The 13,411-nt window shown below is 37.6% G+C and overlaps 2 protein-coding genes across 5 annotated transcripts in view; one reads left to right on the top strand and one right to left on the bottom strand.

The window, feature by feature from the left end:
- The first annotated feature begins 499 nt into the window (after positions 1-499).
- Prorsd1 (prolyl-tRNA synthetase associated domain containing 1) lies at positions 500-2,755 on the top strand. The gene is given in 2 exon segments (NM_001106022.1): positions 500-627; positions 1,864-2,755. Coding segments are annotated over 2 exon segments (510 nt in total). The 5' UTR covers positions 500-543; the 3' UTR covers positions 2,290-2,755.
- Positions 2,756-5,552: 2,797 nt separating this feature from the next.
- Positions 5,553-13,411, bottom strand: part of Ccdc88a (coiled-coil and HOOK domain protein 88A) — a 154,720-nt gene continuing 146,861 nt past the window's right edge. For 2 of the 4 annotated variants that reach the window (XM_087583636.1, XM_087583637.1), the window contains 3 exons: positions 12,763-13,222; positions 9,101-9,200; positions 5,553-8,630 (listed from right to left, as the gene is read on the bottom strand). In XM_087583636.1, coding sequence (XP_087439762.1) covers positions 9,136-9,200; positions 12,763-13,222 — 525 coding nt within the window. In that variant the 3' untranslated portion in view covers positions 5,553-8,630; positions 9,101-9,135. 4 annotated transcript variants of the gene reach the window in all.

Below are 13,411 nucleotides of genomic sequence, written 5' to 3'. Positions count from 1 at the left end.
CTAATCTGGTTCTATTTGCGTCACTGAAGGAGTGAAAAAGCCTACACAGAGAAAAGATATCACATTCCTAATATCAAAATATGCTGGACCACTAGCTATTCTTCCGGAGAACCTAGTTCGGTTCTTAGCACCTGCGTGGCTCACCAGTTCTAGGAAATCACCCTCTTTCTGCCTTTTCAGGCACTGCTCACTGGTGTGGCATAGCCATGCAAACAGGTAACTAACGCTCATACACATAAAATTTAAAAAGAAAAATAAGGCCGTATGTTGGGGGCTGGGGAGATGGCTCAGTGGTTCAGAGTACTGACTGCTTTTCAAGAGAATTCCCAGCAACCACATGGTGGCTCACAAATCATGTGTAATGGGATCTGATGCCCTCTTCTGGTATGCATGAAGACAGCTACAGTATATTCTCAGCATAAGATAAAATATTATACAGGTAGTCTATAGAGCCGTGACAGGGCGGAGCAAGCAGGCACTGCCACGCCCCGGAAGCCACGGCACTTCCAGCAAGCTCTTTAGCCTGCCGACGTAGCAGAGAAAATGGCAGGCTTGGAGCTGCGGGCGGCATTAGAGCAGAGGCTTGGCGCCCTCGCCATTCGCACGGAGGTCGTGGAACATCCGGAGGTGAGGCTGCGACCCCAAGAAGGTCAAGGGCAGCTTCCGCTGCAGCAGAGACCCGGGACCGGGTGGCGTAGCGCAAGTGTTTATTGAGTCCAAGCAGGGAGTTATAAAGTCTTTGGATTTGAAACTGCAATAACCGGGAGGAAACTTGTTTTGGGATGACTGACACGTTATGTAGATGACTGAGCAACAAGGCACCACGTGAGTGGCAACTCTATAGAATCGCCTAGGCTGTATCTGGTACCAAAGGCACAGCAGGTCACTGAGGTGGTTTTTACTCCTTTGGACAGTTGTTACTACTGCAGCACGGCAAGGATCATTTCCCAAGTTATTACAAAAAGTATATAACCCTGGGTCTGGAGAATTGCTTTCGCGGTTAAAAGCACGTACTCCCTTTGCAGATGACACGAATTTAGTTTCCAGCACCCATACTGAGAGCATAGCTGTTTAAAAAACTACAGCTCCAGGGTATCTTAAGCCCTCTTTTAGCCCCGCCCCCCGGCTCGTGCCACAAAGGTATATACTTTAATAACTTTAACGTGACTTACCACACTGTAGATTTACAATGTTCGTGGAAAGTATTATGAGGATTGGTAGGCCTTGCAGGATACATTTTATGACACGTAATATTACCCATCTTAACAAATGTCACATTCTGTGTACATTGCCAGATTTTTTTTTTTTTTAATGTTCTTTATGTACTAACCCAGGGTCTTATGTTCCTCATCGATGTCCTTATAGAGGATGTCAGGTACTCTGGAGATAAATATTAAGGACTGTCGTCAAATTTTAGTGCCAAAGTTCAAAAGCTGCCCAGGCACCTGATGGCTTTGTTAGCATACTGGGGTATAAAACTGGCCCAAGAAAAAATGAGGTCTTGAGGTTAGCAACTGTGATGATTTAAGGCTCCCTCTGAACCCCAACCAGTATTATGCTGCGTAATTACAGGCTTCCTGAATTCTTGAGCCCAACCTCAGTGCTGAGTACCAGTACTCCAGGTGTACAGGGTCTCTATAAAGTATTTGGAGACTGAGGTTTTAGTGTACCTGCCTAGCACGCATAGCACTCTGGGTTCTATCTCCAGCACCAAAAGGCCCAACCCCAAACAATAAAACATGTATAATGAGTAACAGTTAAATTCAGAGCCGAGTACACCCTAAGTCATCCACCACAAAAAATGTGCACAACTGTGGATATGTATATGTGCAACTTAAGTTTTTGTGTGTGCATATTTTGCAGGTGTTTACAGTTGAAGAAATGATGCCTCATATTCAACATTTGAAAGGAGCACATAGTAAGAACTTATTCCTTAAGGACAAAAAGAAGAAAAGCTATTGGTTAGTCACAGTTCTTCATGATAGACAAATCAATTTAAATCATCTTGGCAAGCAGTTAGGAGTTGGGAGTGGAAATCTTCGGTTTGCTGATGAGACAGCCATGCTAGAAAAACTGAAAGTTGGCCAAGGCTGTGCCACACCTTTAGCACTCTTCTGTGATGATGGAGATGTTAAATTTGTTTTGGATTCAGCTTTTCTAGAAGGTGGACATGAGAAAGTATACTTTCATCCAATGACTAATGCTGCAACCATGGGATTAAGTCCCGAAGACTTTCTCGTTTTTGTGAAGGCTACAGGACATGATCCCATAATTCTAAACTTTGATTAAAAACTGATTGGGAGGAGTGAGGATGTGCCTCTTCTGCAGACACCTGATGTGCCTGGGATGCGGGTGGGGGAATACCTAGAGGGGGTTCTCCCTTTTCAAAGGAGAAGGGGAGCTGGGGTTGGGGTGTGTGTGTAGGTTCTGTATGAGGACGTACTAGGAGAGGGAAGAAAAGAGAACCCTTTACTAAAACTGTCCTAAGAGTGTGTGTGTGTGTGACATGTGTGCTGAAGGGGTGATAAAAAACATCAACCAGGAAACACATAAGAAAAAAAAAAACAAAAAAACAAAAAACCAAACCAACCTGAGAGCCAGGTGTGGTAGCACATGCCATTAACCTAGCACTTTAGGCAGAGCAGACTGATCTCTGAGTTCTAAGCCAGCCAAGGTCTAGTAAGTCAGCTGCTTTGTCAAACAGAAACCAATTGGGCTAATACTCATAATAAACTCATTTTTGACAGCTCTTTTTATTTCTTGTGTCTTTAGAGATTATCTTTAATTTGGAGATATCATTCACCTTAAAGATTTTTATGTGTATGAGCATTTTGCCTGCATGTATATATGTGTACCATATATGTGTCTGCCTGTGCCTGTGGAAGTCAGAAGAGGACACTGGGTCTCATGGAACTGGAGTGGCAGATAGTTGAGAGCCACCATGTAGGTATTGGAACCTGGTTCCTCTGAAAGAACAAGGAATTCTAACCACGGAGCTGTCTTTCCAGCCCCAGGTTTAAGGATAAATAAATAAATAAATAAATAAATATTTATTTATTCTCTATCAGTACACTGTAGCTGTCTTCAGACACACCAGAAGAGAGCATCATCCGATTCCACTACAGATGGTTGTGAGCCACCATGTGGGTGCTGGGAATTGAACTCAGGACCTCTGGAAGAGCAGTCAGTACTCTTAAGCTCTGAGCCATCTCTCCAGCCTTTTTTTTTTTTTTTTTAAGATAGGAATTGAGGTTGTTTTAGTCAGTTGAGAGATTCAATTTTGTCTCCAATCTTCTATGACAATTACTCATTATAAGGACTTCAACAATTGGGTTTCTTTTTGGGATTAATGAACTTAAACCTTTACTTTTTACTGCACTTGGAATTTGTCCCCAGTGAGATATTAAAAACAAAACTTTTTATCGAACATTTTTTGTTTTGTTGGGACAGGTTCTCATGTAGGCCAGGTTGTTCTCAAACTAGCTTTGTACCCAAGGGTAACCTTGACATTCTGATGCTCCTGCTTCTAATTCCAAAATATTGGTTGGCAGGTACCATTACAACTGGCTTATTAAAAATATAGAAAAACTGGAAGTAGAAATTGTTACCATTAAACTGTTGTATTTATATTTTAAAACTCAGCAGCAAAATATACCTTATAGAATCAGAATTGGTTCAGATGACAGAAAGGCAGTTTCTCTTGCCCTCCACCTTACTTTGCTATCCTATATTAGGGTAACTTTAGCAGTCTTTGTTATGGTGAGTCTTGGTTGGGAACTTGATTAGATCCAGAATGGAATACTCCTCTGGGTAGGTCTGTGAGGACATTTCTAGGCAGGACTAAGTGAGGAAGGAAGACTCTGGGCAGAACTTTCTGACAGTGGCTTGGTTGACGTTCCAGGAAAGAGTAGCGTTGCTGCTTTTGTGCTTGCACTGCTTCTTGCTGGTGACTCCTGCGACCATCCTTTATTAACGCTTGCCCACACAGACTGAAGACCAGAGGCTCGTCAAGAATCCTCCAGGCCTACTGCACTCCTTAGGTTCTCAGAATCAAGTAAAACAGACATCATTCCAATTCCTAGCCCAAACTGTGTGAGCTGATGTAATAACCTGTAATATATATTCTTGGTCATGTTCCTTTAGAAAATCCCATTATTTCCTCTTAGTTACGGCAGCTGAAGCATTAAATCTAAGAACAATTTTGTCAGTTCATTCATTGAGGATCTGGCATAGGCTAGAATAGAGAGACTGTTCTTGCCAGTATCTCCACTCCAGTCAAGTGTGATGTTTCTAAAAGAACTATATTTTCCTGTTCAATCTTTGAGAAATACTTTCCATCTAGTAGAGAAACTAATTTGTACCAACTTGTGTTACTGAAAGGCAAAATGAAACTAATGATGATTGCCTTTTCCCCCCGAGGTTCAATGCTTGTTTTAGCTGCTCTGTACTCTATCTCTAAAATAAACAAGTAGTTCTAGGTCCTCATAAACATAAAATGAAGGACCAGAATCAGAGTTTGTAGACCTTAGATATCTTGTTGATAGTGAAAACAGGCACCAGAAGAATGATGTAGTAAGACAGATGCCTCAAGTAAGTAAAAATAAAAGAGTGAATACATTTTTTGAAGTTTGTTTTTATTTTGTGGGTTCTGCCTGCAGATCTGTAACTTGCGGCTACTGCCTGTGGAGGCAGGGAGAAGGCACCGGCTCCCCTGGAGCTGGAGGTTACAGATAGACATGAGCTGCAGCATGGACAGTGCTGGAAATGGAACCTGGCTGCTCTGAAAGAACCAACACTCCAGTCCCACAAAGAATCATTTCTCAGCCTACCACATTCTTAGGAGTTTTAATTCCTGAAGTTTCAGTAACCTGTGGTTAAATGAACCAAAATTATTACATGAAAAATTCCAAAATTAAACAGTCCATAAGTTTTAAATAATATGCCATTGTAAGTAGCAGGAGGTGTTATCATTGAATGACTGTCTAGCACATACACAGCATATATTCTACCTACCAGTTGGTCACTTACTCAACTGTGGCAGTGAATGTGGTGCCACAGCACTGGTGTTCAGACAACGTCTATCAACTGGCTCAATGTATTTCCTGTATCACTGCACTCAGTTCATCACCTAGTTATTTTATTTCATATCAAAAAGAAGAGTTCATAGAGCACAAGAAGAAGTTCTGAGATAGGGGCTGGGACTACAGCTGAGTGGTAAAGTGCCAGCTTACCATGCTTAAAGTCCCGAGTGAAAGGTTAGCACTTTCCTAACACCCCCCAAAACTCCAAGGGGGTGGGGGAGGACAACAAACTACTGTTTATGGTTCTATTTTATTATGAGCTACCGTTGTTATTCTCACTATACCTATTTTATAATTTAAGCTTTCTCTTGGTAAACATACTTAAACTTATTTCAGGACTGACAGAACTGAGTCTACCCAAACATCTTAATAACCAAAATGATTAGGATGAAGTCTATGAAGCCCAAGAATAGTTCTCTAGGGCAAAAAGTAACAATTGGCCAACATACAATTTTAAAATGACTATAACAATTTGTTAAAAAATTACCTTTTGTTTTTATTTCTTTTTATATCAGTTAGTCCAACATATATATTTTTAAGGAGAATGAAAGAAAAACAAAGTGACTGTAAGACAACTCAAACAATGGTTTCTTGTCGTGCATGGGACTCCTGTGATGGACATCAGGCACCACAGAGGAAGGTCGTTTTGCCATTCAATTCTACCACCTTATTAGCATTAATTTTAAAGGAAATGTTACAGCTTTTTATATTATTTGATTTGGTATTTTAACAGTTGTGGGTACAATGGCAAACACTGAAAAACTCGTAGAAATAAAAAAAGACATTTTAAAATCAGGTTTTGTCAAAGAGTGTTATAAGTGCAATATTACCCATTAAGCATTCCTTTTAAGGTATTTTCCTTGTCCAAATAGTTTAACCTGTACATCAAGGTTTATATTATAAAATGGGCTCTTTTTGTACTATTCATATTCAAGAAAAAAAATACATCTCAGGATGAATAGCTGAAAAGAAAGACAATTCACTTTTCATAAAAAGTAGCTTAAAGTACAAAAGTAATTTAGGATACATAATTCCCCATCACAATTCCAGATTTGGTACAGTATTGATTTTACATCCTGACATAAACTGTTATAAGACAATTCAGGCTGTAGTTATCCATTTGTGAGGTGGTTACAACTCTATAATACACACAGTGATTTTTAAATAGGCTTTTAACATGCCTTGCATGAAAGGTGCCACACATGAACTAAACATTTCCATGGCCAGCTAGGAGGCATGCTATTAGAGCTCTGGGCTGATGCTGTTGTTCTGATTTTTAAAGTGTTCATAGAGGTTTAGGAATAAAACCAGATAGGTAGGTTTAGGCTTGGTTAGAAAAATGGTTTGGATTCATTTCCATTTGGCTTAGCTTCCTACAAAGTCTGCTTCTGAAGTAGATTGTGGAAAAAAAAATCACGTAGTCCTTTCTTGAAGAGCTATGAGGAAGGCAATTAATATAACTGAGAATAATTTAGTAGTCTCATTGTATTCCCTTGGTTTTCTCTTTTTTTCCCCTCAGGGTCGGCCTACTCCAATGCTATACATTTCAGGTATTTTCAGCTGAAGTGGTAGGTGCTGGTTAACTCAGCAGACCCTGTTACAAGATTATGATATCAGAGGGAGGTCCAATTGCTTTACTACTCGCCCTCATTAGGTCACCTCACACTCATTGTCCTGGGATGTGTGCTAATTGTGCAAATTAGATGCTAGTTAATATAAATCTAACTTACCCACTTACTATATTAAGCTAAAACATAATTCTACACTTATTTTCAACTTCTCAACCAACAGTGAATTTACATTTTTTTTTTACATGCAACTGACTCTAGACTGCCAAGATACTCATTTACCAATTTGATATTTGAATCTAAGGAGTCATGATGAAGAAGATTTCAAAGTCTAGAGAATAGATTTTTAGTCTGTGTACTGTGTTTCAGTAAACAATCCTTTGTATTTACATTTAAACAGCACCTTTCATTCAGGAGTTTCAAAGTCCTTTAATTTATAGCATTATTTTCTGGCAGCACTGAGTTAAATAAATCCAAGTTCTCTAACTTTCAATTTCTGAGCAACTAAAAACATTTTTTGTCTTTTTTTATTGACGATGTTTCCAAAGGTCACTATAAACACAACCTGTTAGTGACCTATTACGGGGTGGCGGGGACAAAAGGAGGAGGAGAAGGGATGCAAAGAAAAGAGACTTCTGTCATGACTACTGGGTTAGTAATGATACACAGTTTGTAAAACACACATTAGGGAATGCATAATTATTCCAAAAAGTTCTTTAGAGCTGGTAATAAGAGCTTAAGAAGTGTACTGTTAAAATAAAAATAGTATTTTTTCATTTCAAAAGATTATTCTGATTTTTATGTTAAATAATGAACTTGTCTTAATGAGTAGCAATGTGTTTTTTTTTTTTTACTTCATAAGAAAATAAAACTGTGATATAAAATTGCTACTACTAAAAAATTGATGTTTCTCTGGGTTAACTAAATCTACTTTTTTGTGCTTTTTTCAAATGTTTAAGGTAACAAACACATACAAATATTTTAAGATTACCTATAATAGTTATCAAGTTTAATATAATATTATAAAGGACAAAAACAAAAATTATTAGTAAAAAATGACAACCTTAATAGTAAATGAGTTCCTGAAAAAATGTAGATTATAGAAATTATTTACATTATTTTGCCATAAGAAAACTTCTTAAGCAATAATCAGCTCTCACATTAAAAAAAAAAAAAAACACACACACACACAACCCAAATAGTAAAGAAGGGAAATGAGTTAAAAACATAATCACTTTACTTGTAAATGCTATTTGTTGGAAAACCATCTCACTAAAAAAAGTTTCAGAAAAATGATCTTTATCTTGGATCCATTTGTGAATACCTAGTGCAGCTTATCAGGGAAAGTGGCAAAATTAATATATAATTTTTATAATTCTTATATTTCATTATGGAAATTACTGCATATCTTATGAATTGCGTTTCCTTTGCAGTGCATCTGAACAATTGGCTCTAGAAACAAAAACAATAACCAGCGTACCAACACATGCAGTCTGCTAATGGAAAAAGGCTGACAAGCCAGAACAATTTTCTCTATCTTGATATATAGTACATTCCACAAAATACTACAGCACTTAATTTAGATTTATACAACTAAATATAAATGGCTAGCTTTTGGGTAATACTTAGCAGAAGCAGTAAGCAAACATGGATAAATTAATAAACAAATGTTGAAAGAAGTAGGCTGTTCTTAGAATACTTGACCTTAAAACACTCGGTCCTTAAGTGAGAGAATGTCCTTTATTCAGTAGAGCTTAGTGCACTGTACAGTGTCCTAAAACCTTCTAAAACTTTTGGCAGTTGAATCCAGTAGTGCTCCTTGATTCAAGGAAGAATGGAGTTTATATCTCTTGCCTGCTCTAGTCACGAAGGGATGTGTTAAAATCTCCTTACTGTTTTTAATAGTTCCTATAGTTGCTAGGTGTCTTGTTACTTCAGAAATAAAGTCTTCACACTGAGAAACTGAAGGACACTTTTCTCTCTGTATTTTGTTGAAAGACAGAAAGAAGAAAGAAAATGTAAGAATAGCTTGAAGACAGGAGGAATATAAACTTCAGGGAGGCTACTGTAAGAACAACATGCACAGGTGTTTATATGGAAATGAGTGACAGAAAGCCAGAGGCAACATCTGAGCTGCGGCTCATAAGACTGCTATTTAGTGCATTCTTACCAGTTACTTACATGTTGTAACCACAAGAAAGATTTCAGATTATTCACTGCTAAAATTAAATTTCAATTGAGAGAAAATACTTTTAAAGGCTTGCTACCCAATTAGACAGACAAAAACCTATGGCAGCCAAGTAATCTTTACTAATTAAGCAGGAGAGAAAGTCAGTGGATCTAGCAAGCAAAATGTAATCTGTTAGTGCCATATGCACTTGTTATCATATTTAACTCTGTTAGTCCGACAAATGAGACTGGACTTGTTTACGATTCAAGCAGGAAACTCACCCCTCTGCCCACATGTCATGCAGTGGGCCACTGAATTAGGAGCTTTGTTGCTCCCTAGACCTGCTTTTTGAATTTCTGCTTTCTTGTACTTTGTTCACATCTGTGGGAGAAAAGTAGTTCATGTTATTTACTCAAAGGTTCAATAACACAATTCATGAAGATAAACTAAAAAGCTCTTACTGAGTAGGACAAAGAGGAATTTGAAACTTGGAAAATTATTATTATTTTTATATTTTAAAGCTGTAAGAAACATAGTTATGAATGTGTCAACTATCTTATATAAATCTAAAAGTTATATTTTCCCCATCCAGTGTATACTTAACTATATTCTGATAATAAAGTAATATATTCATGGCCATCACATAATTTTAAGCTAAAAAAGTCTTGCACTAAAACAGTAGAAAGCATCTGTACTGTGGTATTCTTTACTGTGAACACTGGGGCTATGGCATAATTTATAGCTATTTACACTGGTTTAACTTATGCTATTCAAGCATCACAGTAACATCATATGGATATAATCTATAGAAGGCCAGGAGCTTTAAAAAACTGTCAGGTCTATTATTTATAATCAGACCACAGAGGTTATCTCAGGGCAAGTAAGTGCAGCTGCTTAACTCACAGCTGCTGCTGCTGCTGCTGCTTCTTCTTCTTTTTTATTTTTTCCTTTAATCTCACCACTTTATTAGCTGGTACAGAAAGAAATAACTTCTATTATTCCACAGAAGCAGAAAGTCAAACTTACTATTTGGTTGAAAGACATACATTTATCCTAAAATGGGCAATAAGAACACCCAAACATATCATTCTGCCATGTCTTATGAAAGCCAACTCTCCTTTTAGTATACCCAGGCTCACTGAGACGAGCATTTGTTCAACCAACACCCGGTTAACCTGATGTGCAATTGTGGAAGTAGAGGAAGAATTCTTTCAGAAGTGGTTACAGCTGCTTCATTTTTAATGCTGACATAAAAATCTTTTGGGAAACACTGGCTCCATATGATTACTAAGGCTGTGTTTACTCCCTACCACTGAAAAGGTAAAGTATTAGTGGTGTTTGATGAACCTTTGACAACATAGTATGTGTTGCATTTGGAAGAATTCTACACTGCAATCTTAGATAGTTTGCAGGAAATATGGACATAGTATTTACCTCCCTTACATGCAGTGTATCCTTTAGATTAGATGTTAGAGACAAAATACTTCACGTTTGTTTTCATAAAATAAAACAATATAGCTTTTATAAATTACATAGTTTAAAATATATTTTGAATTAACAAAATTAGCAACACTTTAAGTGTGGAAAGTATAAGGCCAGTTTTATGATGTGCAAAGCCAAGTAAAGCGTTCCTGCCACACAGCTGTGCCAGTCTCAGCTGTGCTTCCCATTCATTAGTAGGCTATGAACAAAAGGGAAAACAGCACAAAAATGTCTGAAGTATTAAGACTGACTAAGCAAAAATTCACAGTATATTGTAATGATATATTCAAGCAGAAAGCATATTAGGTGATACTAAAATATATAAAATACCGCTTGTGTTCATCTGATCACCTGTATCAGAACTATTTTAAGAATAGCTGTAAGGAAAGAAACACATGGTAGCAATATAATAAGGGTTAGGTCTACCTGTAAAGTGACCCTGGGTATATACAAGGAGAGATTTTCAAAAGGATACAAATTGAGTTAATCAAAGACTGAAGATTTCCCCTTTCATCCGTGTTAACAACAGCAGCTCAGTACAGAGGTTAAGTCCAGGAGCAGTAATCCCTTCACTAATGGACTTACTTATGGCGCCTACCTAGGCTGAGCTATTTATTATCAGTCATATTTAGGCTGAATCAAAATTAAAAAAACATTTTTGAGATAGTTAAACATCCTCCAGATGTAAGATTATAATTTTTTAAATACCGAGAAATTAAAGCTGATTTGGTTTAGAATGACATGAACACAGAAAGATACTTTAAGACTATATGAAATTTGGAGTTCAAGTTTATGGCTCTTATCTCTATCTTGTGTGGATTGTTTTGGAGCGTGGGGAGCTAAAGACTATTTTTGTTTGTTTTCTTTTCTTTTTGTTTGAACTTTTTGAGACAGGGTCCCACTACCTAGCCCTGGCTAGTCTGATCTCTGCCTCCCAGAGTGCCAGGGTTAAAGGCATACACCAGGCAAGACTATGCTTTTAATACAACAGATTCTAGAATAAGACCACATAATGCATTTTGAATTTTTATGCTCACAAGTGCTAATTTTATACTCTAGCACAATGTATTAATGTTTAAAAAGTTTGCATTAAGGATTTACATATTCAGTTTAGTAGTAAATTAATGACAGAAGTTAAATTTTTCATCATTTAAAAATCTTGATATTTTTCTGGATTGAAGTAACAATACAAACCCCCAAGATAATGAGTAATTGGTTTATTTCTCTTTGACTCATATGTTAAAAAAACTAGAAAAATTTCTGTGTTAAAGGATTCCAATAAATTGTCACCTTGAAGGGGAGTATTTAAACTATTATATTTATCAGAAAAAGAACAGCACCAAGAAGAGAATTATAATACAACACTCCTACTCACTGTGTAAATCACATTTAAATTTGATAGAAAATTCTAGGAATAACACATTTATGAACAAACAATATTTTAAATTTGAACAAAGTTTTATGAATGTAAGCATTAGTTCAAATTAAGTTGAACTATTAACTATTTCTTTGAAAAGAGAACAAAACAGATAACATGATTAAGTGACAAAAAATACCATTTCAAAAACATTTCCCTTATTAATGCTGTACATGTGCACATTCAGGAAATAAAGGAGGGGCGGGAGGAGGCAGGCAGCAGGAACAGCGAATGAACACGCTTTTTAGAAGCAGCCAAACAATGACTTGGATATGTTTTCTTGATAACAGAACATGCAGCTACTTTGACATGCTCCACAACATCAAAGTGTCTTTATCATCTTTATCAAGTAGTAAAAAGATGTGAAAGAGAAATATGGGTGGGGTTTTAAAGGCATGCAAAAATGCACAATGTAATTATTACTTCATGCAGACTTTGATGTGGTTACACATTCATGTTTATATACATGCCCTTTTATACAGCTGAACTCCATGTAACAGTCTTAAAATATAAGCCCAATGAGTAATATTAACATATTTGGCAGTTTTGATCAAATACAACCATATTCATACCAGACAGTCTGACTATCCTCTGAAACTGCTAATGCAACTTCTGTGTCATCAGGGTAGAGGCACTCAGGGATGATAAGACTGCTGCTACCTACAGAGGACTGTGGCTTACCGTGACTGGGGCTCCGACTGTCAGAAAACTGTTTGTTATCTTTCTGTGTAGCTTTATCCAAAGAGGCAAAGGTCTGTTCAGTGGTTCTACTGAGTGACTTGGGAGGTAACCCACTTATGTTACTAACCAATTCTGTGTTCAGGGATAGAAATGGCTGAGATGAATGAACCACAGTAAATGCCCCATGGCTGTCATTACCTGATATTCCAAATATATCGTTAGACATTTTAACAGTGGTGAAAGTTTGGTTTAGAAAACATGGCCCTCCTGACCGTGAATGTCTAGCCTGGGTGTAAACAGACTCAGGTGTGACTCCGGAGTGTGTCAGCGTACCAGAGGACCACTGCTGTGTACGGTACTCACTAGAGGCTGCGGTGCTGCTGCCACCAGCAGGAGGCGGTGCTGGCTCAACTGAAACGGGCAGTCTACTGTCCTTGCTCAGAAAATCATGGATGCTTGTCCTTCGAGTTGTTCCTTCAGCAGTAGAGATCACACTGCTTGCACGAGGTAAAGTGGCATAAGGATTGCTATCTTTTGATTGTCTCAACACAGAGGTTTCTTTTACTAGTTTTATCTTCCCTTGAGTGCTTGGTGTAGGTTTCCCTGCAGAGCTGATGGAGTAGGCATCTTCAGTCTTCTGAGGACCAGTTCTCAAAAATTCAGGCTTAGCTGTCCGTCTATCATAGAAGTCCCCTGGAGCTTTTCCACTTACTGACCTGGCCAGGGTACAGCTAACTGGCTTGTCTTTCCCCAGAAAGTCTGAAGAGACAGACAAACTTTTCATTACTTCATCTAAAAGATTCTCTTGACTCGAGGACTTCAACTGTTAAAAGGTAAAACAACGCATGTTATGTAGACGAGAGTATAGCCATGCTTAGTCTCCTGATAAACTGGACTACACGCTAGAGCTGGTCTCATCTCTTAGTACTCTATTACTTAATTATTCCCAAGGTTCAGTCACAAGGCAATTGGCTAGTGTTGCTCATTTAAATCAAGTATACCATATAAAGAA

Source organism: Rattus norvegicus, chromosome 14 (assembly GCF_021556685.1).
Source record: "Rattus norvegicus strain SHRSP/BbbUtx chromosome 14, alternate assembly SHRSP_T2T, whole genome shotgun sequence".
In the NCBI taxonomy this organism is placed as follows: domain Eukaryota; kingdom Metazoa; phylum Chordata; class Mammalia; order Rodentia; family Muridae; genus Rattus; species Rattus norvegicus.
The sequence above is the reverse complement of the archived record's forward strand: the minus strand, read 5'-3'. Positions and strand labels throughout refer to the sequence as shown.